At 39.3% G+C, this 27,800-nt stretch overlaps 1 protein-coding gene across 1 annotated transcript in view; it reads left to right on the forward strand.

The window, feature by feature from the left end:
• LOC127578210 (ELKS/Rab6-interacting/CAST family member 1-like) overlaps positions 1-27,800 on the forward strand; it is a 593,610-nt gene that overhangs the window by 188,225 nt on the left and 377,585 nt on the right. Inside the window, exon 13 of the mRNA XM_052029938.1 lies at positions 14,129-14,264. Coding sequence (XP_051885898.1) covers positions 14,129-14,264 — 136 coding nt within the window. The remainder of the gene's footprint in view (positions 1-14,128; positions 14,265-27,800) is intronic.

A 27,800-nucleotide genomic window follows, 5' to 3' on the forward strand; every position in this document is an offset into this window, starting at 1 on the left:
GTTGCTCCTTTGCAGGAAGGATGTGGAAGCTTTGAAGGGGTACAGAAGGGTTTTACCAGGATGCTGCCTGCTTCTTGGCTTAAATTAACTGCTACTTATCTTGGTTCCTTGTAACCATCAGGGGTACAGCTCTCCCCACCATCGAGGAGATCTACAAGGGGTGATTTCTCAGAAAGGTGACAGCCATCATTAAGGATGCCAACCATCTGGGCCATGCTCTCTTCTTTTGCTACCGTCAGGCAGGAGGTGCAGGAACCTGAAGACTCCCACCTCAAAGTTCACCAACAGCTTCTTCCTCACGGCCATCAGGTTCTTGAACCAACCTGAAAAACCCTAATTCTATCTTGGACTATATTTCCCTCAACTTGCATTCATGTGGTTATGTTTATTTTTGTTCACTTTTTGTGTAAGTTGTGTATAATTTATGTTTTTTGTCATTTATGTTTGTAATGTACTGTGCTGCTGCTGCAAGAAACTAATTTTCATGGGCTTTATACCCTGGGTATGTATGCCCGTGACAATAAGCTTGAACTATTCAATTGAATGCAGATAGTGTCTTGCACTAGGTTTGTTTTGGGATAGGTAGGCTGGATTTGGAATTGTTGGACCTTCATGCTCCTTTGCTGGACACCATGAGGATGATGTTGCAAAACTGTTTGGTACCACTATAGGCTATGGGGAAAATGCTAGCTGTCATGCTCAGAACAGCTGACAGTTATTAGGTGCTGGGCAGCCAGCATTTCCCTGCACAGTCCACTGTATTTGTTGTTCACCACCTGAATTAAACATGTTGAACAACTTTCTGTCAGTACCAGTATAGGAATTAAATAAACTTTAATTTATTATTTCAGATTATGAGAATGTGCAGAATTTTTTTTTAATTTTCAGGTTAAATGTAATATTGCAATCAAACGGTATAAACATTACATTACAAATGTAGCAGAAGATGACATATCTTCATGTCCAAAATTGCCTTGGAAACTATTTGTGGTGAAGTTGCACAGGTATGCCAGGAAGGTGTAATTGCTATAGACAGCATTATAAATATAATGAATGCTTACTAAGTCGCATAATCCAACTGGTATATCGTTATTGAGGTAGAAGCTCAAACACTTGATTTTTTTTTAAAAGCAAGGAGAAAGCATCATGGTAGTTTGAAATTTACTGCAAGAGAATCTAGAGCAAAGCATATTGAATGGACTATTTAACACTTGTTATGCCGAGGCTTCCATGGATGCAACATGGAAAATAGTGTAGAATCCATGAAGCAATATAGTTGTTGAATCTTACCTCTGTTATGTAATGTCTACGGCGGTTAATTTTAGTGCAAAATATCATGAGTTATGTTGGAAACTAATCTTACAGTCGCAGTGATAACAGAAAAGATGGACACAAAATGATATCTGTGATCATCATGGAAACACTGCTAACTTTAGGGATTTTTTTTGTTTATTTTGTAATTTTTCTAAACTTAATGTTTTTACTGATTTGTCAACAATTAACATATGGTCCTGTAAGTTATCTTCGACATAGGGATAAAAGTAAATGAGCTCGTAATAAAACGGTATCTTTCAGGTTTGAGAGGCTGAAAGGTGATTTTGAAAAATAAATTGACAATGTTCAATTCTTTTGGTACTGTTTTTTAAAAAAAATTACAATCATTAGACCAACAGCTGTATTTAATAAAGTATATATAAGCAGGGCAAGTACATCTTTGAGCAATGAAATCATGTTTAACGTCCATGTAATAACTCAGTATTGACGAACGTCTGTCTTGCAGATCCTGCAAAGCTGTTTTCCAGCTGTACTGTTCTGTCAATTAATGAAATATATTCTAATTTAGAGCAATTTTTTAAAAACATGCATTGATGTTATTGGTTCCATAAATGTTGATGGAGCTAATTCCAAAGGGATTAACACAGTCAGCTATGTTGGGCTGGCTGCGTCATTTGCATGCCCAACACCAGACTCCTGAAACAGACACTGTTCTGAGCTCTGCCGTGGGAAGAGATTACCATGCGGACAGAGGAAAAGAATCAAGAATTTGCTCAAAGCTTCCTTGAAGAAATGCAACCGACTCCTGGGACTCCCTGGCCCATGACTGTTCAAATTAGAGATGGAGCACTTGGGATGGTATTGAAAGTCTCGAGGCCATGCATCAGGAATACTCAGGTCCTGGATAAGCAGCAGAAAGAGCAGACCACTTCACAAACAACACACCCACTTGCTTTCTCAGCAATTATCTGCCACATTTGTGGCAGAGTCTGCAGTCCACATTGGCCTCATTAACACCTCAGAACCCACAAAATTGGAGTGGAAGTAAGTCATCCTCAATTCTGAGGCACTACCAAAGATGATGACGGCAAAGGAGAAGAAATTGTACCAGCATTTGTGGGGGACACACAAGTATTGTAAAAGGGTATAATGTTGGTCCACTGGTGTAGATATCATTGGGAATATTGGCACTTATTGTCCATCCCTAATTACTCCTGATCAAAGGAGCAATTCTTAGTCAACCACAATGGTGGGTCTGGAGTCGTATGTAAGTAAGACTGAGTAAGAGGGCAGATTTGCTTATCTGAAGGATGTTTGTATAACAGATGGGTTTCTGCAATAATGTAATAGTTTCCTTGTTACCATTACTGAGACTAGTCTTTAATCCAGATTTATTTAACAATTTGAATTTAAATTCCCCAGCTGCCATGGTAACATTTAAACTCATGACTCTGAATCAGTGGTCCAGAACTCCAGCTCCTAGTCTAGTAATTTAACTACAATGCTATGATAGCTTGCAAAGGGAATATTTGCATCTTATTGTGTAAATCTGTAGTTATGATAGGTTAATTACTTTTATACTTTCAGTTAATAGAATCAGTATTTCTGAATGTGGGTCAGAACTTTCTTGAATACTGCATGTTTCTTCCTTTTTTTTGGATGGTTTTCCTAGATACTTAAAAGAATATGAGCAAAATAAAATGTGAAAGTAGTGCAATGAAGGTATTTTATGAAGTAGAAAATTACTCTTAAGTAACAATAATAATAACATTGAAAGTTCATGCTGCCTATTAACACCAGCAGTTCTTAAATATTTAAAGAAGCAACCTTCTATAAAATATCTGTACTGTTTTACAAGTAATCATTTCTCACAGCAATAAGCATTTTTATGTTTTAAAGGCACCCTTTTTTTTCCTTATCTCTTTAACTTCTAAATTGCAAGAATTCAGTTCTGCCAATACCAATAATAGATGAAAGAGATTAGCATTTTCAATTCATTTTTTGAGATATGGGCATTCCAGGCAAGGCCAGAATGTATGGCCTATCCCTATTGGCCTCGGTGAGACTCCTTAAACACTGTAGTCCTCTGATTGAAGGTACTCCTATAATGCTGTTGGTGAGGGACTTCCAGGTCCTGGTCCCATTGACAATGTAGGAATGACCAACTCAGGATGATTTGTGAATTGGAGTAGGTGATGGTGGTCTTCAGTGTTCTAAATTAAAAATAAATTCAAAATGGCTAGGCATATGTGTGTGTTGTTTCTCTCACACTTTGACCAACTTTAGTCACAGTGAGATCAGAAATGAGTAGAATTGAAATGAAAGGTATATCCTTGATCATAGGTGTCAAATTAACCTTTTGGCACTCTTTTAGAATCAATCCTTGCAACAACTACACTGATTTTTATATATTATGATTCCCCAGATTAGAAGAAAGATCCAAGAAATTTATGAAGAGAGACTAAATAGACATTGAACTAGAGTGAGAGTGAGTGCAAAGATTTGACAGTACTGAGAGGAAAGAAAATGGAGTTGTTTAGTTATGCTATTTAAAAGTGTGCTCTATGAGCCTCTTTCATCAGGTGTACAGCTGATAAAATATGAATGGCTTTTATTATAATATAAATTCCCTGCATTTTGTAATCACAGTTAAATCTTATCTAGTTGTATTTAGCAGCCTTTTGAAGATGCGGGACAGTGATTCAGGAAGGTCAAGCAAAGTTGTAGCAAATGATTTTTGGAGGAGGCCATTCAGTATAGTTTCCTTCTGGTTCAAACTTCAATAATTTGAAAGACTTCTGTAGAGGTTATACACTTTTTTCTTCACTGTCCATTATTGATTAGGTTGAAGGATTTTAATGAAAGGGGAATTTAGAACTTTTCGGTACAGATTGTGCATGATCACTAAATCACTTAAATGAAATATTGCTATCAGAATTTCTTTGCTCTAGATTCTTGGGTCTACTAGAAACTAAGGAGTAACTGCCACATTGTCTTTGAGATATTGAATTGGTACCCAGTCAGATTTGAGTCCAATTTTAGAGCTGTAATTATGGTATACTTTAATACATCATCCACACTGTTGGCTTCTTTGAAACCAAAATAGTCATGGCATAGACTAGGGCAACGTCATACTGGAAGATTTGATGGATGATTTGTAAAGAATTAAAAGTTGCATTAAAAAAAATAGTTTCTTGAATTTTGAAAGCTCATCAGCCGTAATTCAGTCCCAAAATATTATTAATAATGATCTGATGATTTCCTTTCCCTGTAATGAAAACAAAAAAATGGAAACTTTCAGTAGGTCAAGTAAAATCTGTGAAAAGGGAAATGGGTCGAAGTCCCTTTGTCAGAACTGGGAAAGAGAGAAAGCAAGTTTGTCTTAAGTTGCAGTGAAGGTAGGAGAGAGATAGTTAGGACAAAGGGTTAGTTAGTCTGTATTTGGGTGAGGCCATTGTTGCCATGGGGAAAAGCTGTAGAGGTCATCTGGTTGATGGGTTAATGGGGGTGGTTAGAAAGTGAAAGTACAAATAAGGAATACAAAAAAAAGTTGCAAAATGCATGGCTGTAGGATGTGACCAGCAGGTAGGGCTCTGCTAATTGAGAGAAAAAAAACTAAGCCAAAATCACGGATGAATGATTTACAGCAGGAATGGCTGGGGTTCTCCCAATAGAAATCACCCAACATGCAAAAACTCCATCACATTCCATATTGTAATGATCAGCAATAACGTGGTGCTATTTGTCTCATAGAAATAATGTGAACGATTGTCGTTATCCTTTGAGTCATGGCTGGATCGGGAATCAAAAACGCTTTGTTTTAGTCTTTGAGTTGGAGCACAAAAATCTAGACTGATGCTCCAATATATTACTGGGGTATTGCTACACTGTTGGAGGTGCCGTCTTTTGGATGTGACTTTAGCAGTTTCATCTCCATTCACAAGTATTCTACATAACTCCATGTCTTTTACAGTCTTAACATACAGTTAATATTTTGGAATTAGTTTTACGGATCTTCTCTTGACAGGATAGGGAGCAAGCAGTAGTGTGGGCCATATCTTTTCTATTGTTTCAGAAACTCTAACCATTGTCTAATGTGTCTTCATCAAATGTATATTCATTAAAATGTTAAAATGTGGAATCATCCCGATACTGAAAAACAAGGTAACATGCCTTAATGACTACTGACCAGTGGCTCTGACATCCACCATCATGAAGTGCTTCGAGAGGCTGGTCATGACACGCATTAACTCTAGCATCCTAAAAACCTCGACCCACTGCAATTCGCCTACTGCCGTAACAAGTCTACAGTGGGCGCCATCACCTTGGCCCTACACTCATCTCTAGAGCATCTGACAATAAAGACACCTACATTAGACTGTTGTTTGTAGACTACAGCTCCGCCTTCAACGCTATAAATTACAAGCAAACTCATTACCAAACTCTGAGACCTGGGACTCAACACCTCCCTCTGCAACTGGATCCTTGACTTTCTGACCAACAGACCGCAATCAGTGACGATAAGCAGCAACACCTCCAGCACGATTATTCTCTATTATAACATTGGTGCCCCACAAGGCTGTGTCCTCAGCCCTCTACTCTACTCCCTATATACTCATGATTGCTTGGCCAGATTATGCTCTAACTCCATCTACAAGTTTGCAGATGATACCACCGCAGTGGGCCGTATCTCAAATAATGATGAGTTGGAGGACAGGAAGGAGATAGGGAGCTTAGTGACATGGTGTCATGACAACAACCTTTCCCTCAATGTCAGCAAAACAAAAGAGCTGGTCATTAATTTCAGAAAAGGGACAGTGCACATGCACCTGTCTACATCAATGGTGCTGAGGTCGAGAGGGTTGAGAGCTTCAAGTTCCTTGGAGTGAACATCACCAATAGCCTGTCCTGATCCAACCATGTAGATGCCATGGCCAAGAAAGCTCACCAGCACCTCTACTTCCTCGAGGCTAAAGAAATTTGGCATGTCCCCTTTGAAACTCACTAACTTTTATCAATGCACCGTAAAAAGCATCCTACCTGCATGCATCATGACTTGGTATGGCGACTGCTCTGCCTGGGACCACAAGAAACTGCAGAGAGTTGTGGACACAGCCCAGCACATCACAGAAACCAGCCTCCCCTCCATGGACTCTGTCTATACCTCTCGCTGCCTTGGTGAAGGAGGCAGCATAATCAAAGATCCCACCCACCTGGGTCATTCTCTCCTCCCCTCTCCCATCAGGCAGAAGATACACGAGCCTGAGGGCACATACTACCAGGCTCAAGGATAGCTTCTATCCCACTGTTATAAGACACTTGAACTGTTCCCTTCTATGATGAGATGGATTCTTGACCTCACAATCTACCTTGTTATGAACTTGCACCTTATTGTCTACCTGCACTGCACTTCCTGTGCAGCTGTGACACTTTACTCTATATTCTGTTATTTTTATCCTGTACTACCTCAATGCGCTGTTTAATGAATTGATCTGTATGAACGGTATGCAAGACAAGTTTTTCACTGTACCTCGGTACAAGTGACAATAACAAACCAATACCAAATGCAACTTGTGGAATGTTCTCTTGCTGGGATATTGCCAAAACAGGGCCAAACTGAAAAATGCATCTTATGATGCACTTCTGTTAAAATGGTTGTATTTAACAAAATCTGATCAGGTTACTGAATTGACCAGTGTAACTTCATAATGCAAAGCATCAACAATATGGGTTCCTTCATTTCTACAAACCTAGAAAGATGTGTTTAAAGAGAGCTCACAAGCACATGAATATGTTTACATTAAAGCTCTGATAATTCACTCTACTGCAAATCTCTATGCTTCGGCATCTGGCTCATTGGACACTGGTTCCTACACCCCCTTTAACATACCAGGGTCCCAGTTTCAGAGCTCCCTTTAACACACTGGAATCCTGGTTCCTGTGCTCCCTTGAAAATTTATTATATGACTGTGTGATATCTTAAAAGTGAGGGAATTAAAAGTGTGTTATCCTATTAGTTGGAATAACATCTAATAGTCTGGAAGATCTGGTAGTTCATCACCAATAAGCATGCCAGATTAACAGAGATTTACTGTCCATGCTTGTAGATGTAAACACAGAACAAGATGTACTTACAAATATTTCTGGCACACTAGGGAGATGTTTTACAATTTGATTTTGGAAAGTTAAAAAAACATCAAACCATTTTTATGTTTAATCGGTGGAAAGTTTTATTGTTGTATTCAAAAAAAAATGTAATGAAAAGCTTAGTACCATTAACTTCATTTATGTGGCTAGGATCTAATCTACCTCACCAAAACAAAATGCACTTCAGCAGAAAAGCCATGGAAGAAAACTGCCCTATTTGCTTACATTGGGCAAATAGGTTAACCTTTAGTTTCCTTTCATGACCATAAATGTTCCATGTCATTAATTGCATGTATGCACTTAGTTCTTATTTTTGCTTTCTTAAGTGTCAAGCTGACCTCCTGCACTTCTTTTTATATATTTCACAGGCAATGTATCTGAACAACATTTAGCAAACGAGTAAAGAATCAGCTTATAAGCAAATTTTAGTAAAAACAAAGTCGATGATGTATGGGTCAAACACACTGTAATTTTAATGTATGTAATTAAAAGATTAGTTTTATAATAGGGTATTGAACCAATCCACCACTAACTCGAAACCAAATTTAAATCTGTGAGCAACTTTCTATATCAATTGTCCATGTTACATCTCTCTTGACAACAAAGGTTCTTAGCTGTTTTAAAACAAAAGCATCCTTTCCCTGCATAGGGACTACATTTGATTATCAAATGCAACCTGTGTTTTGGTCATTTTTATTGTTTGAATGCCAACCAGGGCAACTGGATTGTAACTACAGATGCCACAGTAATTTTCACCTTTGTTTAATTAGTGGGATGTGTACCCATTTGTAGATGATGATGATGGCATGTGTGGGGCTGTCACCCACACCATGAAGCAGCTGTACAAAAATGTCCAAACTTCTTAAAGCACATTACTATCCTCCTTTAAGTTCTTTAAATTATCCTAATATATCCACAAAGTGCTTAGTACAGCATGAGCAGTATTGTTAAAACCATGCTCAATTATACTATTTCACCAATGGTATGTATGTATTTTGTACAATTTTAGTTGGATTCAAGAGAACAAATGTAGCACTTTTATTTGAAGCATTTGCGCTGTATGACCTCAAATTATTGTAATTGAGTGGATGTCGGGATAATGTGCATCTTGTAGATAGCCAGTGGAATATAGTTTCATTTTTGGTGAAATGCCATCGTCATCTCTGACAGTTTAAGCTCCTAGTATAGTACATGTAGCAAGACCAGCTGTCAGGGAGAAGATGCACGCAAAAATATGGTGACTTAATCACATAATTGAACCAAGCTGTTCCATGATCCACTGTCTTATGCTAAAGGTTTAAATTCCAGGAACAGGAACACATATGGGAGTATGTAGAATTGTGGGTGTTGTGTTTTAGTAGAAATTTCCCAAACGTGGCCCAAAATGTTGATGACAACACTTAAACATTTAAAATGGCATATGTAAGAAATTGCAGTGCATCCCTCGCAGATCTTCCGAGGTTAATTAATTCCTGATTTGAGATAATTCTGGCAGGATTGGGAGATCAAACAAAGGATAGTCTTTCATAAAGAAAATTCTTTGATCTGCACTAGCGAGTCACCAAATCATAAAATAGAAACACCTTATGTTCCAACTACAGATTAAGTTAATTCAAAGGCATTTTGAACTGATCACCAGTCTAGTTCGCCAATATTCTAGGAGCTGATGACGTCTGCATCCTCTTGTAGCAGAAGACAGCTTGACTCTTTTTAGTAGTGAGTAAAATAAGAGCAGGGTTCTCTTGAGGACAGTCAACTGAATCAGTTGTGTCAGGCACCAGGGATAAAGTCATATTTATAACTACATGTGCACTTTCAATCTAACTACGTTGAGGCAAATGTCTGCTGTTTGGCGCCTCATCTTTTGAGAAGTACAATAATTTTTTTCATCACTTTTAAATGTGTGCATCTCTTCTTTAAAATAACATCTGGAAAACTGATTTTCTATAAATTTGCCAAGATTAATGTTTCTGGCCAGAATTTTGAGCAAAATGACATTCCTCCTTCTGTTCTCCATTATTTTGTAATTTAAAAAAGAATTAGCCCGTCTACTGCAAACACTAGATGGTTCATGAGGGCCTCTGCTTGTAGAAAGCCTTAACTAACCCAAAGGGTCTACAGGCCAAGTGAGAGTTACTGATGTATGAGAAGCAAAGGATGAAGAGGCTTCAAGGCAACAGATTAAGCAAATGGATAAAAACTTGGCTGATGCAGTATGATGTTGATAAATGTGAAGTTGCCACTTCAGGAGGAAAAACAAAGTTGGTGCATGTTTAAAATGGTGTTAGATCAGGAAGTGTTGATGAACAAAGAGACTTGGGTTTTCTTAAACACTTGTCACTGAAAGCAAACATGCATATGCAGCAAGCATTTAAGGCAAATGGTACGATGGCCTTCACAGCAAGGGGATTTGAGGACAAGAGCAAGAGTGTCTTGCTACAATTGTAGAGGGCCTTGGTTAGTTTGGTCTCCTTACCAAAGAAAGGATATACTTGCCATAGAGGGAGTGCAACAAAGGTTCGCTGGACTGACTCCTGGGATGGCGAGATGGCTGTATGAGAAGAGCTGAAGTCAACTAGGTTTATTTTCACTAGAGTTTAAAAGAATGAGAGGGGATCTAACTGAAACTGACGAAATTCTGACAGGACTAGACAGACTGGATGTCTAGGACAATATTTCCCCTGGCTGGGTAATCTAGAACAAGGGTTCAGTCTCAGGATATGGGATAAGACATTTAGGACAAGATGATACATGTACTGAATGATGGCATAGAAACCAACAGATATCAACTGACTGGCATGTAAAGTAAGAAAGTAGCATGAGAGGATATGATATGCAATTGCTCAATGTGAGAGTAGAGTGGCTCATTTTTTTTAAGAAATGCTGGCAATTTTGTGCATTACCACTGCCAATTCGCAACATGTGCCAGCAGTCAGAATTTTCTCATGTATATAGCTGAATATGGAACACAGCAGCTATTGGGTGACCGTTTTTCCATTGTACTTTAATGAAAAATTGATATTGAAACATGGAATTCACTGTAGACATGCCTAATTGCAGAGATTCTCCACTATATACAGGAGGATTCCACTGGAACAGTACGTCAGGTTGGACATGGCACACAGTTTTTCTCTGTTGATTGTGATGGAAGAGAATGATTGACAACACTAAAAGTTTCAGTATTTCCAGACATTTTGAGTTTATTTTGTTCGTTTATTTAATTATTTTCTTTAATTCAATGTTTAATATTTTAATAGTTTGAATAATTTTTGCAGTTCATAATTTTTGTAATGTCAGAAAAAATTATAAACATTCAGAGTGACAACTTTGACAGCTGGTCAAGCTGAGGCATGGCTTAAGCAATGTCAAAGACTTTTTGAACTGTTTTTGTGGGCATTACTTGTTCTGACATCCATCTGGTCCCATTTACATTGCATTAGGCCCCGATGAGAATTGAGTCAGTTTACCCTGCGTGTTCCAGAAACTTTTACTGTTTCTCTTTCCGCCTATGCTGTCTGATCTATAGCGTATTACCAGTATTTTTATTTTATGTTCACCTGAAGTCTGGTGTTCTCTCTCGGGTGAACCTGAAAGTTCCTATGGCAATAATAAGCAGAGTTATCATTTCAGATCCAAGATGCTTCATCTGATTTATACTGGATCTAGACAAAAATTTCCTTTCAATTTTCAATCTTCCCTGTGTTTTTAAATTCAAATACTTAACATTATTTATACAAATAAAAAATTAACAGTTTTAATGTTTAATTTAATATTTCTGAATATTAGAAACATTTGTAAACATTCAATGTTTATGATGCTTATGAAGATAAACTAGCAAATAATATAAAACAGCAGATAAGAGAAGACCATAAGATTTAGAAGCAGAATTAGGCCATTCAGCCTATTTGAGTCTGCTCTACCATTCAATCATGGTTGATTTTTTTTACCCCAACCTAATGACCTATATTCTAGAGCTATAAACAAGTAGCTGCAGTGATAATGGATGTGTAGTTGCAATCTACCAATAGTCCCTAGATTTTGGAGAGCTGCCAGATGAGTGAAAAGTTTGAAATGTAACATTATTATTTAAGAAAGAAAGTTGACAGAAAGCAGAAAACTATAAGCCTAACCTCTATCACTGGGGGAAATGCTGGAATCCATTATTAAGAAGTTAAAAGCAGGACATTTAGAAAAACATAACAGTCAAGCAGAGCGGATTTTATGAAAGGGAAGCCGTAGCTGACAAATTTACCAGAGTTTTTTGAGAATGTAGCAAACAAGGTGGGTAAAGAGAAATTAGTAGATGTAGTTGGATTTCAAGTAAACCTTTGATAAGGTGCCACATGTACAAGATGAAAGAAGATGGGTTAGTTAATTGACATGGTTAGTGGATTGGCTAACAAACAGAAAACGGAGTTGCGATAAATGGATCATATTCAAACTGGCAATCAGTAACTGGTGGGGCACCACGTGGATCAGTGCTGTGGTTGTCAACTATTGACAAGGTTTAGCTGAAGGAACCAACTGTACTGGAGCCTAGAAAGGGATATAAATAGGCTATGTAAGCAGGCAAGAAATTGGCAGATGGAACAGGATGTGGGAAGAAGAATGTAAAATTGTATTATTGTTTAAATGAGATAAGACAAAATGTTGCAGCTCAAAGGGACTTGAGAATCTTGGTGTATGAAATATAAAGGACTGGCCTGTAGTGACAGCAAATAATTTGATGTCTAATGGAATGTTGGCCTTTTTTGCAAGAGGTGGGAAGTTTTGATGCAATTTTACAGGCACTGATGAGGCCACATCTGGAGTACTTCGTTTTACTTTGGCCACCATATTTCAAGAAGGATATATTTGTATTGGAGGCAAGTTCAGAGAAGGTTCTTTAGATTGATTCCTGGATGTTTACATATGAAGTGGTTGAACAGGTTGGGTGTACATTCATTGGAATTTAAAAGAACGAGAGATCTTATTAGAATGCGTAAAATTCTGAGGGGATTAACAGTATGGATACCGAGAGGATGTTTTCCCTAGTGGGGCTATTCCAAGCTAGGGAGCATAGTTTAAGAATAAGAAGCCACCCCTTAAAGAGTGATTAGAAGGAATTTCTTCTCTGAGAGTCATGACTCTTTGGAATTTTCTACCCAACGGATTTGTAGAGGAAGAATTATTGATTATATTCAAGATTGAGACTATCAGACATATGAACAACAAGTGGGGTATTGAGAGAAAGTGGAGAAAAAGTGATGTGTCCACCTAGATTGGACCAACTGTGATCCTATTGAATGGTGGAACTCAAGGGGCCAGCTATCATACTCCCGCTCCTAGCTAAGTTGGGGGCATGGTTCAGCCAGTTGTCACCTGTTGAGGGCCAAGCAATCTGACTTTCAAATCGGCAAAGCAACAATGGCTCATCATATTTTAAAAAAAATGTCATTGTGCATTCATGAACTTGTGAAAAAAAATATTGTGGGAACAGTTTAAACATTGCAGTGCTAATCACTCTTGTATATTTTTTAGCTGTAAAAATTCTCGAAAGAAGTTTGAAGCTTTAGATTGATCTGTCAGAAATGATACAAAATGTGCTAAGTAACATCAGTGTTAAGTCCTTGTCCTGCCACAGTGCAGAAAATTGTCTATCGTTCTCGCCTTGGCTTGATGAAGGGCCCCTTTCCTATTGAGACCCATTCTATCTTTGGGGAATAGAAAAACTGATATTCTGGCACTGTGGTTTATGAAGTATGATAAGGCCTTGGAAGGAATGCAGAAGAGATTTTCTGGAATGGGACCAGGGTGAGGGATTCAAATTAATCAGAGACGAAAAAAAGCTGTGATTAATGTTTTTAGACCTGAGAAAGTTAAACATGGTTTAAAAATATTAAATATCATGAATGATTTTGATAGAGTAACCAAGTTGAAACTCTTTCCAGTAGAAGGGGAATTTGTAACCTGAGAGCTCAAAAAGTAATTAGAGAAGAGCTATAAAGGAATGAGTTTTTTTTTAAACCTTGTGGGTTGTTATGATTTGGAATATACCACCTAAAAGGGAGATGGAAATAAATTTAGTAGTAACTTTCAAAAGCAGATTAGGTGTACTTCAAAGGATTTTTTTCTAACAATGGGGAAAGAGGAGTGTAGTAGTCCTAATCAGATAAGACACAGGAACAAAGCACCAGTGACCTCCTCCTGTGATATTCTATAAGGTTTTCAGTTAGCGTCTAGGAAAAATATTTGCTTTTGCTGACTGTAATTGTATTGTTGCTACTGATTTGTTTGTTACTCACTGATTTTCAAGACCTTCAAGCAGTAAAGTTTATAGAGAGTTTGAATTGAAAACTGCTGCATTTAATTATAATATGATCCAGACTCAAAATTGTTATGATGAAAAAAATTAAACTTTCTGTGTTTAAATTGGACTTCAATTGGAGTTGGACCTTCGGAACAGCTTTGGGTTGCTCTGTAATTCACGTTCACAAGTTTCATACATGTTCCAGTTGAACAGGTTATGGTAGCTGAATTAATAAAATGCTCCTTCACCCTGAATTTACATTCAGTTGCTCTCAACTTTTGCGTTGTCTTTTCAAATGATAGAAATTTTAGTTGTGTTGGAGTGCCTTGGAATCGAGTGCTCTGCTGCAGGAGGTACTGATTTAGGTACAGGTGCTTTAACATCTTATTTCATATTATTTTAAAACTACTATTACAGGCAGATGAAGGAACAAAGCAAGAAAGTGGCCAACTTAAAGCACAAAGAACAGGTGGAAAAGAAAAAAAATGCCCAGCTGTTAGAGGAAGCACGCCGAAGGGAAGATAATTTAGCTGATGGCTCCCATCAACTTCAGGTATGAAATTCAACCACATTTTGGATTTTATTTCAACATATTTGGGGTTCTTCTTTAGCAGTTTCAGATGTGTGGTTATGTACAGTTTCTAAAATCCGCTTGCCTGTCACTGATCAAGCAGTGAATGTCCCTCGTTCAGGGAGAAGGAGTCCATTAGTTTGAAACATTCCATCTTTGGACTTGGGGGGGGGGGGGGGTGGGAGTGGGAGGTGAAGGTGGGGAAACTAGCTTATTCTTGCCAGCATATAGCTAGAACATCTGGTAGCTGGCTCTTGAGGTTTAGATGCTGCTATGAATTATTTGGAAAAATTGCAGTGAATATTAGAAAGAGGGAAAACTGGAAATTATTGTCCTGAATAAGGTGTAATTCAGACATGACTTATTATTAAACTAAATTATATATTTTATAAAAGTTCCAAACCTGGTTAGCTTTTTACTAACAGTATTAAATTACCATAGTATAAACAGTATTACCATAGTCCATGTCTCAGAGGTGTACAGTGAATAACTGCTGCCCAATAGACCATGTTTGAGGTCTTGATCTTGAAAGACTTTTTTCCACAGATGGCCAAAGACAATGGTGAATTTCATCTTTTAAAGTCTGGTTTTGTTGAGAGGTGGCTCCTGAGATTGTGAAAATGGTCCACGATTTCCAGGGTCTGCTCATGGACCTTTATTTTTGGTAGAGGGCCTTCTTTTAGTGCAAAGCCCAATCGTTTGCATACCTAAGTGATCAATTTGAGTTAGAAGTCAGCCTCCAAATATGCAAATGTACAAATATTGTAGTTCAATGACTGAGGTTAGAGTGACATTGTTTCTGGAGTGGAGGTGATGTGGGTTGAATAGTTTCCTATTTTTTCCTGTGGATCATCTCCTCTTCAGTGGAAGCTTGTTGGAGATGAGGTGCAGTAATGCAACAAGAAAGATTGAGAAAAGTGTTAGAGTAATGATGTAGCCTTGACTCAAGTCTGCACTGGCCAGGCTCTGTGGTGGACCTATTGGTTTAAATACCAGCTTGCAGTAGACATAGAATATTGATGAATTTCTAAAGGCAGCCAAATTTGTGAAGGATACTCCTCAATCTCTTTCAGTTGAGTGTGGTCTTGGGCAACTGGTCTAACACGATTGAAGACCAGGCATTGCATGCACGTATGCAGGCAGAGACACGTACACATCTCGGGTGCATAAAGATCCCACTAGGATCTTCTTCAGATGGATTTCCAAGGAAAGCCAGGAACAAACCCAAATGGTTGAAGCAATGAAAAAGACAGATGAAGCAGCTTCCTCCCAACCCTTTGAAATCCAAATTGTTGTACACTAATGAGCAAAGTGCAAGCCAATCCAGTTAACAGTTTGCATTGGACACAGAGACTGCAGATGCTGGATTCTGGAGTGAAAAAACAAGCTGCTGGAGGAACTCGGCGGGTCAGGCAGCATCTGTGGAAGGAAATGGACAGTTGATGTTTTTCATCAAGACCCTTCAGCTGCACTGAAAAAATAAGGAGGAGATGGCCAGTATAAAGTGGGGAGGGGTGGGGCAAGAGTTGGCAAGCGACAGGTGAATCCAGGTGAGGAAGGGTTGATTGGCAGATAGAGTCAGAAGGGGGAGAGAAGGGTGGAGGTAGCTACTACTGCAGCAGTATTACCACATAGAAAGATTATAGGAAAGACAGTGGTAGGAAAGTGAGAACAGATCTGCAGAGAAATTCAGTAACACACTTCTGTTTTTCCAGCATTAGCAATTGAACCATAACCATAGAACCATACAGCACAAAACAGGCCCTTCAGCCCACCGTGTCGTGCCGTCCATCAGACCACCCTCACACTACCTAACCCCTTCCTCCCGCATATCCCTCTATCTCACGTTCCTCCATATGCCTATCCAACAAGCTCTTGAACCTGTTCAATGTATCTGCCTCCACCACCACCCCAGGCAGTGCATTCCATGCACCAACCACTCTTTGGGTGAAAAACCTCCCTCTGACATCTCCCCTGAACCTCCCACCCATAACCTTAAAGCCATGACCTCTCGTCTTGAGCATTGGTGCCCTGGGAAGGAGGCGCTGACTGTCTACTCTATCTATTCCTTTCAATATTTTATATACCTCTATCATGTCTCCTCTCATCCTCCTCCTTTCCAGTGAATAAAGCCCTAGCACCTTAAGCCTCTCCTCATATTCAATACTCTCCAATCCAGGCAGCATCCTGGTAAATCTCCTCTGCACCCTCTCCAACGCCTCCACATCCTTCCTATAATGAGGCGACCAGAACTGAACACAGTACTCTAAGTGTGGCCTAACTAGAGTTTTGTAAAGCTGCATCATAACTTCGCAGCTCTTAAACTCAATCCCGCGACTTATGAAAGCCAACATCCCATTGGCCTTCTTAACTGCTCTTTCCGCCTGTGAGGCAACTTTCAATGAACTGTGAATATGAACCCCCAGATCCCTCTGCTCGTCCACACTGCCAAGTACCTTGCCGTTTACCCTGTACTCTGCCCTGGAGTTTGTCCTTCTAAAGTGTACCACCTCACACTTCTCCGGATTGAACTCCATCTGCCACTTGTCAGCCCAGCTCTGCATCCTATCAATATCCCTCTGTAAGCTCCGACAGCCCTCCACACTATCCACAACACCGCCTATCTTAGTGTCGTCCGCAAACTTACTAACCCAGCCCTCCACCCCCTCATCGAAGTCATCTATAAATATCACAAAAAGTAGAGGTCCCAGAACCGATCCCTGCGGGACACCACTAGTCACTGCCTTCCAATCCGAGGGCACTCCTTCCACCACAACCCTCTGCTTTCTACATGCAAGCCAATTCCTAATCCACACAGCCAAGCTTCCTTGGATCCCTTGGCCTGTGACCTGAAGAAGAAGCCTACCATGAGGAACCTTATCAAACGCCTTACTAAAATCCATGTAAACCATATCCACCGCACTGCCCTCATCAATCTTCCTGGTCACCTCCTCAAAGAACTCTATCAGGCTTGTGAGGCAAGATCTTCCCTTCACAAAGCCATGCTGGCTGTCCCTAATCAGTCCATGATTCTCAAGGTGTTCATAAATCCTATCCCTTAGAATCCTTTCTAACAGCTTACCCACCACAGACATGAGACTCACCGGTCTATAATTCCCTGGCCTATCCCTATTACCTTTTTTGAACAAGGGGACCACATTCGCAACCCTCCAATCCTCCGGCACCACCCCCGTAGACAACGAGGACTCAAAGATCCTTACCAGCGGTTCAGACAAAAGTCGATTTTGTTCTTTCTGGTGTGGGATGCAGTAATGACCATTTCTTGTTGTTTCGTGTCACTCTAGAAATTTGACCAGGTACTAATTGACAACAGGTATCCTTGCTCCCCTGATGCAATTTCCATGCCAGGAGCACACAGGATAATATTCCTCATGGCCACATCTTTTGCAGAGTTGTAGGGAAACATGGACCACACTGCCATAGGGTAGCTGTCATTGAGCATTCCTGGGACAACCAAGCCTTTGTAGAATTGGACTGACGATACCTATTGGATGTTAATAACATAACTGCCCCCTGCTGCTTTGACCCCACCCCCCCCACAAACCCCTGATTTGATTTCTCCCCTGACCCCTGAGTCGAGTATCCTGAACCCTGTGATTTCCCCCAAGACAAGGGTCTTGGACTCATCCTGCCACCTCACAAGAGCCTGAACTGCACAGTCAGCTGCCTGAACACAGAAACCTCCAAACTGCCACTCCCATTTCACCACCACCACACCACCCCCAACCCTCTGATCCAGTCACAGCACAGGCCCAATTGAGCCTGTGACTGCCAGCCATCTGAAATACAGCTGGAGAATAGAGTATCTAGTAGCACATTTTTGACCTCGTAATCCTGTAGTGCTTGGTCAGTTCTGGTGCAACTAAATTTAGGGTGCATCAAAATTTCGATTCCACTGTTGCAATGGCTCACAATGTCATTTCTTTTGGAGACATAAAGACGTCTCAAGATGTGCAGTGTGCTCTCTGCTAGTTTTTTTTGTTTGTTGTGTGTCATTAGATTTTATTTATGATGGCAATCTCCAGCCATTAGCCTGTAGTTTCTGGCTACTTTGCTGACGTTAACCTTAATTTTATAGTTAGTTGCTGCAAGGCACTGGAAATTTAATCGTCAAAGAAAATGGTGTTTAAATTTCATGTATATTCCAATTCCCAGAACAGTGTAAATAAAACTTAAGCAATTGTTATATAATATTTGGTATCTTAGACCACTATAAATCTTGTTTTTCCAGTGTTGGCAATTTCAATGCTGGCATGGCCAAACCTTTCTGTAGCAAAAATGAAAAGATTTTTTTTTTGCGTTGTGGTTCTCAATCACTGATGCAGCTTTAATACAGGACACTTTAAACAGAGACATAACAACGTACTGTCATGATGAATCCAGACAGAAAGATATAAAGTCATTCTAAATTGATAACAGTGTCTTAAGTCAATTTTGATGTCCCACTGGCATGGATCAGTCCTCAAATGATTGAGGAAGAAGTACCAGAAAGAATGCTTAATTCCAGATTGCTATTAAACAGAGAGATTGCTGATATATTGCTGTAAATGTCTGACTCACTTTTGTATGAATTTACTTCATTATACAGCATATTAGATGTCACCAGGTGCAACAATAAAAACCAACTGCTAAGGGAAGATGTTACATCTGCTTAGCAGAGAGTCAAATGTGAGATTCACTTGGAGATCATAAGCTTAGAGAAAGAAAATTGTTTAATTTTAAATTAGCAATAGAATTTTTGGTTCTTGCACACTATAAGAATATTAGAAACAGAAGCAGATAAGATTGGCCCCTCGTACCTGTTATCCCATTCAATAGGATCATGGCTAATCTTCTTTCTTGGTATCACTTTCCTGCATTAATCCCAATATCTGTTTGTTCCTTTACTATCTAATCAATCTCCTTCATAAATATTCGCAGTCTTTGAGCTGAGACAGCCCTCTTAGAGAATTTCAAAGATTCACTGTGTAGAAATTTCTACTCATCTTTGCTCTGATTTTGAGACAGTAACCAGCGAGGGGAAATATCAACTCTGCATCTACCATCAAATATAAAACATCACACTTGTATATTTTTATATTATGAAAGGAATCTCCTAAATAGGGAGAGATTGCAAATCGATGTAAGTTGCAACCAACATGAGTGTAGCATCAGTGTTACCTTTAACCTCTTTTGTACCCATTTCCAAGATTTACCATGAGTTCGATTTAATAAGTCTTCCATATGCAATTAAGCTTTTTGGAAGTCAAGATACAATATCCTGTGCTTTCCACAGAAGATTGAGTTGCCACAGTTGGTCGGGTCCCTGCCACATGAGAACAATTTGAATCTCTTTAGGAACAGTGACATGTAACCGGGGAACAACTTGATGTCCTCATGGATTGCAAAGCTTGTAGTGACTCACCATCTGAGCAAGCGAACCGGCTTGGCGGTCGGGTCGAGCGTCGTCGGAGCGGCAAGGCTCAAGATGGCGTTGGGCCTTCGTCTTCCCTGAGTGACGGGGAGAACCCGCGCGTCGGAAAAGTTTGATGACGTAGCGCATACGTCATTTTCATTTTCGGTGGGCGGGAACCATTCCTCTTAAAAGGCCCACACAAGGCAGGAAAATAAATCAGTTTTTGTTCTGCAGCCCACCGACTAGTGTCTTGCTTTCACATTGCGGTAGCAGCCGCTACAAGCTGCCATTTAGGAGCAGGTTGCTTCTCTCGTTGTGGGGGGAAAAAATACTGTTGCTCTCAGTGGACATTGAGATTCTACTCATGGGCATCTTGTACTTCCCCAGAAGCAAATGTCTGCTGCAGTTTAGCAACTAGCTCTTCTTCACAGTCAGAGGAATGCTACACGTGAGCAGAATAGACTCCTATTATAGCTAAAGGGATACCATGCATGACGAATTGGAATTTTTTTTTGTATTGTCATATTTACCGAGATGTAGTGGAAAAACAGTTTCGCAAGCCATCCATACAGATCATTTCAAAACATAAATACATAGAGGTAGTACAAGGGAAAAACAAAGAATACAGAATATAGTGTTACAGTTACAAAAAGTGCAGTGCAAGTAGACAATAAGGTGCAGTGGCCATGACAAGGTAGATTGTGAGATCAAGAGTTCATTAATGTAAAAGAGGTCCATTCGAGAGTCCTTAACAGCAGGATAGAAGCCGTTCTCGACCTTGGTGGTGCGTGTTTTCAAGCATTTGTATCTTCCTCTTAATGGAAGGGCGGGTGGAAGAGAGAAAGTCCGGGATGGGAGGGTTCTTCGATTGTGCTGGCTGCTTTTCCGAGGCAGCAAGAAGTGTAGACAGAGTCCATGGAGGGGAGGCTGGTTTTCGTGATGTGCTGAGCTGTGTCCACAACTCTCTGCAGTTTCTTGCGGTTTTGCGCAGAGCAGTTGCCATGCCAAGGTGTGATGCATCCAGATAGGTTGCTTTCTATGGTGCATCCATAAAAATTGGTGAGGGTCAATGGGACATGCCGAATTTCCTTAGCCTTCTGTGGAAGTAGGTGCTGGTGTGCTTTTCTGGCCATAGTGTCCATGTGGTTGAACCAGGACAAGATATTGGAGAAGTTTACACCTAGGAACTTGACACTCTCAACCATCTCCAGCTCAGCACCATTGATACATACAGGGGCATGTGCTCTGCCCCCCTCCTCCCCTTTTCCTGAAGTCAATGACCAGCTGTTTTGCTGACATTGAGGGAAAGGTTGTTGTCATGACACCATGCCATTCGGCTCTCTGTCTCCTTCCTGGACTCTGTCTCATCGTTATTTGAGATTGCTTTCTTCCAGAGCAGAGATATAGCACACATGAACTCACTTTCTACTGTAAGAGCAGACGCATGCTATTCACACACACTTCCATCATGAGCACAGTCCTGCTTTAATTGCGCAGAGAACATTTCATATTCCTCCAGTGCCTCTCAGACAACACTCTTAACCATGCTCCACAGGCAGCCATCCCAGACTTCTGCTTTAGTTGGCCAGGTCGACAGTCTGAAGACCCCCATGTAGGACAAGGCCATCGGAATAAGTGCACCCATCCAACAACCACAGCCACAGAGTGCGACATTGTTGTAGGTTACAAAGTGGTCAAAAGAGAATGACGTTGCAGTAGGATAATGGCATGCTTTTCAGATCAAATAATATAGTCATAGTTGATTGCTGCTAGCTGTTGAGGAATGCTTTACAAATAATAATTGCCTCACTACTGTGCAGCAAGTGAGTGTGAATAAGTAAGATTGACACCATACCTACTATGTTATTCAGGCTATGAATAAACTGTAAATGCTGACATTAAAGTTGATTTCTCTCTTGGAATTCTTCTTCCTGCTTGGTGTACTCTTCAAAGGCATGCAGGAGGCACTCCTATGAAAAGCTGAAGATTATGAACAAGATGGCATTCATCAATGCTCTGTATTCTCTTGTAGCCTTCATTTCTTTGCAGAATTTAAAACTGTGAGCAGGTGAAATATCATTAGAAAGTGATTTCTTAAGCAGGATAGAAGGACAAATGATCATATGTGATTGGTGTGAGTAGAGTGAAACAGGGTTAGTCTTCCTCAGTGACTTCTTCACCTGCTGTCCACTGTGTAATTTGGACCAGTCAACTGACTCAGCGGCTTCAACTGGGAGACAATTCCAAGTGAGTTCTGGAAGGTTTTTTTCATTGCCACTTGAGAGTGGACTTTGTTGACTTGAACCAGCACTGCAGTGCATCTCCTCAACCTTTGACTCCCAATCTAATAGATAAATTGAAATTATCCTTGATGTTAGCTACATTGACCACAGGGTGATTTTTGGCTATCAATACAAATCAGCAGGCTGAAGCTTTTGACCATTGTTAACATTGAGAGATGTTGTGGAAAAAGGAGCAGTGATTAAGTCCTTTATGTTATAGGCAGTGCATGTGTCCTCCGAAGTACCATATGAGGGAATATGATATCTCATCAAGGGAAACTTGTCTGTTTATTTGTATGGAGTGTGGAAAAGATTACTACTTTTGCAGGAAGAGTCGATGACTATGCTTGGGTGTTTATTTAATAACTCTGTGTTAGAGAACCCCTTATGTCATGCCCAAATATTGTCTACTCCTGTGATCATCCCTTTGTGGTTACGCAGAAACATTCCCCCCTTGAGCTGTCATTGTCCTCCTGCTTCAACTTGTCTTCATCTTGTCCTTCTTAATTCTTAGCTCAAGGTCTCATAGGCTAGCTGCCTTCATGCATTGGTTTTCTCCTGTTGACCAGGCTACAAAGCAGGCAGGAGATTACAGCAAAGTCTCCACACCAGTAGGACATGTACTGTGGTGGACCTCAGACGTTGTGGAATCTCATCTTTAGAAGTCTGGTGGCATTCTCACTGCTACTCTGGTGGTGCAATGGCTGTGTAATGAATTGATATGTATGAACATTATGCAAGACAACTTTTTCCACTGTACCTTGGTACATGTGACGATAATAAACCAATTCTAATTCATGTCAATACCCAAATGGGCAGTGGGAGTGCACTCATATCAGTAACCATCAGTAGGCCTTTTCTTCCAAAATCTAACTTCAGGTTAGCAATGTCTGCTAAAGATTTCAGGCAGAATGGACTTGCTAAGCATGAAGAAGTTCTGTAAACTGCAGGAGATGGAGCATTAACAATGATTAAACTCTTCTTGTGATCAATGATAACCTGAAGAGAGAGAATCCCTTTTTATTGATGGAAAACTCCATCTTTATATGTACAAAAGTATAGTCCGGACCTTGCTGAAGCTGGCAATTCCACCTGTTCCTTGCTGAAATCAAAATATACAAACCCATACCTCCATGAGTAAAGAACTTGGGTAACCATTCCATTGCTGTGGTTAGCAGCAATCTCTGATATTTGCAGAGATCAGTGGCTGCTGTCTGAATGACCCTGAAACCAGCAAATTGAGGACAACTACACCCTGATCTCAACACTGAGAGTAGTCAGGGCTTGAGAATATAGCTGAAGGTCACCTGGTATAGTGTCACATATCTCAATGATGGCAGTTTTTGAAAACCTGAGTATCTGTAAGCACTCTTCTTCAGAAAGGTCCAGGAGGATCTTGTGGCTGTCAAAACCCTCTGTTGATAAGGTTGTCACAGTTTTGTGCTTCCTGCATGGTGAAGTTGTCAGCAATACTTTAGATGAAGTTTCTATTTAAAAAGTGCTGGTGGTGGTTATGATCACAGTGGCACCCATTATATGATTGCTCAGTAGTTAAATGCTGCAGCATACTCAAGAACACACTTTGATGACTTTGGGAGGTGTTTTGACAGTCAACGGTTAGTTCTGGAACTGCCTTGTGAAATGTTTCAATTTCAGCTGAGAGGCCCTTAAGATCACCGAAAAGAAGAAAACAGCATATTGTCCTCATTTCCTTGTATCTGTTGCTTTCTCAAACTATGAGCTCCAGCATATTTTGGGAGGGATTGAAATGCACATTGCCTGAGGTTTGATGTCACCAGGTGTACACTTGATTCTGGGAGAACACCAGACATGCCAACATGGGTTGTGATGAGATTAAGATTTTGCTATCAGTTACAATATACAGACTTAAAATATACATGAAGTAGCATGGTCAAAAATGAAAACATGGTGAATCACAATTTTTTTTATTACTTGCTAGCTCTAAAAGTAGCAGACAATGACGGGGGGGATAAAAATTAACTTCCTTTTGACTGATTGAAGCATAGCTAGTGCATTTATTCACATCTACTTGCTTCAAAAAAATAGTTACCTCTTTTACTGTCTGTATTTTGTTTCACTATACTTTGTTCCAACAAGTCCTCTGTTGTAACATAGGTTTGTCCTAGGTCTCTTATAAACTTCTGAAACAAGTACAATAATATTATTCATATCTTTTGTGTTAGTTTTGACCCAAATCAGGGCAACGTTTCTCCTTGATTTATATGATCCATGCTTTTATCTGAAACTAACCCATGCAGTCAAATAAATTAAACATTATCCACAAATGAACAATCCTAACAATGTCATAATTTTTAGCTAAGGCAAGTATACATGCATGTATAACTTAGGCATCCTACACATCATAATCATGGAGTTATAAGGTATAGAAACAGGCCATTCAGCCCAACTTGTCCATGCCAACCAAAATTTCTATATGAGCTCATCCCATTTCCTGTGTTTGGTCCATATCCCTCTAAACCTTTACTATCCATGTACCTGTCCAAGTGGCTTTTACACATTGTAATTGTGTCCACCTCTACTACTTCCTTTTAGTAGCTTGTTCCATATACCCAGCACCCTCTGTGTGGAAGAAGTTGCCTCTCAGTTCCCTTGTTAAATCTTTCTCCTCTCACCTTAAATCTATGCCCTCTACATGGACTGGTGATTTTTTAAATTTATTTTGTTTTTCCTATCAAAGTTTATCTGTTAAAATTAACTTTCCTCTCATCTTCTGTTGTCATGTATGGTGTTGCATTCCATACCAGATCTACCTTACCTTTTTAGAATCATCTAAACATTTTGATATTAAACTGATTATTCCTGAATTCAAATTAATATAATCCTGAAGAAATGTCCTGACCCGAAACGTTGGCCACTGCTTTTCTCCACACATGCTACCTGGCCTGCTGAGTTCCACCAGCATCATAGTGCTTTTCATTATTAATACAAATCCTGAATAATGGTTGTCCTACAGCTGATCCCTGTGGAACAATATTTTCTACCTCCCTCCAATATGAATAATTACATTTAACCTCTTCTGTCTGCCAATTTTCTATCTACTCAGATATTGACACCCTGTCTCCTCTGATCTTCTTCATGAGCCAACCACCTGGCACTTTATCAAGATGTTTTCAGATCTACCTCTGTAATGAGTAACTAAATTATTTTGTATAACATTCAGGAAATTCAGGCAGATCTCACTAAATATTGTTTTTGTTTTCCCCCAGCTGCAAGAGGAAATTTAGAAAGGTTTTTTTTTGTGTACATGCTGGGAATGTTACTCCAAAGATTTCTACTGTTTTTTTAAATATATTTTTATCAACCTTAATTTGGCTCGAATCAGAAGGGTGTGAAATCAAGAGCAAATCCCAAATTTGTATCATCAAAACTTTGTCACTTCGATGAAAATGCCTTTGGTCTTTTCAATAAGCACTACACATTTAGCATTCTTCTGTGTAACTTGAAAAATGCTATTCTAAAATGGTTTACAGGACAATCAAAAGAACATGTCCAAACTTGCCTGTTATATTTCCTTGAAATATCAATAATAAAATTTCTCACAATAATCAAATGATTATTCCAAGATGGCAACTTGTAAAACTGTCAAGTTTTCCTCAATATCATTCTGGAAAATGCTTGCTTTTTTAACTTGCAGTAACGGAAATTCCAATGCAGGTTTCAAACAAAATGAACATTTATAAAATGTACGATTTGTTGAGAAGTTATCGCTTTTTATTTCAATTTTTATCCTTTATTAATTATATTGTGCATTGAACAAAATCCTGGGTCAAATTGTTCATAGCTGTAATATTATTTGCATCCACAAATTTTTCAGTCTGTACATGTGCAGTGCACACAATTTCTCAAGATATGCTGATATATTTAATGAACTGAGCAGCTTTGTAGATTAAACACTTCCTTTTTCAAAATTATTTGATTAAGTAATTACTCCATTTTTTTTAAAACCATTATCTGCTTGTCCTTATTCAAATTGGATGAGAGAGATGATTAGTCGCAGAATGATGGATCGGAAAATACAGGAGTTGATCATATTCAAAAGAGATGGTGAGGATGAAGGAGGGAAGACATTGGAGTTGAAGATGTTTTGTGAGATGAGACTTGATTGTGAAATAGAAGTGATGCAACATTCTACACGCTGAAAGCAATCTTCAACAGCACTTTAATATACATTGTATTTCTTGTCGTTCATAATACTGCCTTTAACTTAAAATAGCCAGACATTTTCAGCAAAAGATCCTCTTTTGGTCTATTACTATTAACCCATTTTCTCTGATAAAGTAACAATATTACATTTTTCATTATAATCACCCAACTAAAATCTGAATGGATGAATGTGGAGTGTTTACCTGTTATTTTTCTACAATAGGGTTCCATTCTCTGTCATGGTTAAACCAGAATGGCACTTTCTTATAGACTTGTGATCTGCAAGGTCCTGCTATCAGTTTCAAAATCACTGAAGTGCATTCTGTAAAAAGAAATCTGCAATTTACTTCTCAGGAGATGAAAATTTTAATTTTAAAATATACTTTAAAATCAAAAAGTTGTGTATTTGTGGCACTTTTGATGAATGTCCACTTGAGCTAGCAGTCAACTCAAGGCAAGGTGTAGGGCATTGGAAAGAGATAAGCAGATTTGTTTTTACTGATGCTTATGGACAAACAGAAAAAGATTTTTGGAAACCTTTTGAGAGGAAACTTCAAAAATGTTCTACGTGCCATATGAAGAGAATTTGCATGACATTGCATGTGAGAACTCTAATCCCCTGAATTGCACAGCTGGAAACATTTTAGAAATGTGATAAAAGCAGATAAGATAGCAACTGCCCACTCTTTCATGCCATATTGTAACTGTTCTGATGAAAGATCGTGGATCTGGAAAGTTAATTCTGTTTTTATCCCCACAGATGCTGCCTGAACTGCTGAGTATTCACAGGATTTTCTGTTTTTATTTCAGATTACCAGTACCTGTGGTTTTTCCCACTTTTCCATTTAGGGCTGGGTTCAGTCACTCAAGGTCACAAAGAGTCTGCTGATCAACTGGGGGCTGGCTACCCATTGGCAGGTTGTACTTGTGAGCATGGTGGAAGGAGCAACATAATCCTGATAGCACTTGACCAGTGAGCTCAGGCAGCTTGCTGCAGTTTGCAACGTCCATCTCCATATTTTGATTTGAATTCCTACAACTCTCCAAACTTGTACACACATGATTAAACCCCTTCATCTGCTTCAACAGGGTAATGCCAAAAGATTATTTAACCTCAGTTGTCTAATACCAACGGCAAGGCATCGTCACATCTTACCCTTTGGCAAAGCATTTAATTTTGTGTGGAAGGCACAATCATGATGCCTACAAAAAACAAAGGACCTGAGGGGAAATACTGAACAAGAAACAGATTTTTTTTCTTTGACTGATGTGGCATTAATGAGAAGGTACTCAGTGGAAGCTTTGGGAGATGAAGAGAACCATGAAGGTAATACATGCTGTGAGCTACACAATACTTGACTGTCATTCAGGTGATATTAAGTTTCCCTGGTGGTCATGGACTGACCCTGTGAGACAATACCACTCGATTCATCACTTAAAATAGCAGTAGTGCACAATGGAAGACAGAGAACAAATTCTAAAATACTTTTCTGATTAGTATTTTGGTGAAGTTCTTCAAATCAAATGATTAATATTTACTTTAGTTTGCACAGGAAAAAATTAGTTGAATTTTTAGCAGTTTAGAAGTGTTTGTGTTATCAAAATAGTTTCAATGGGTGCAGTTAGGATTTATTG

The sequence above is a fragment of the Pristis pectinata genome, chromosome 15, assembly GCF_009764475.1.
Source record: "Pristis pectinata isolate sPriPec2 chromosome 15, sPriPec2.1.pri, whole genome shotgun sequence".
NCBI classification, from domain to species: domain Eukaryota; kingdom Metazoa; phylum Chordata; class Chondrichthyes; order Rhinopristiformes; family Pristidae; genus Pristis; species Pristis pectinata.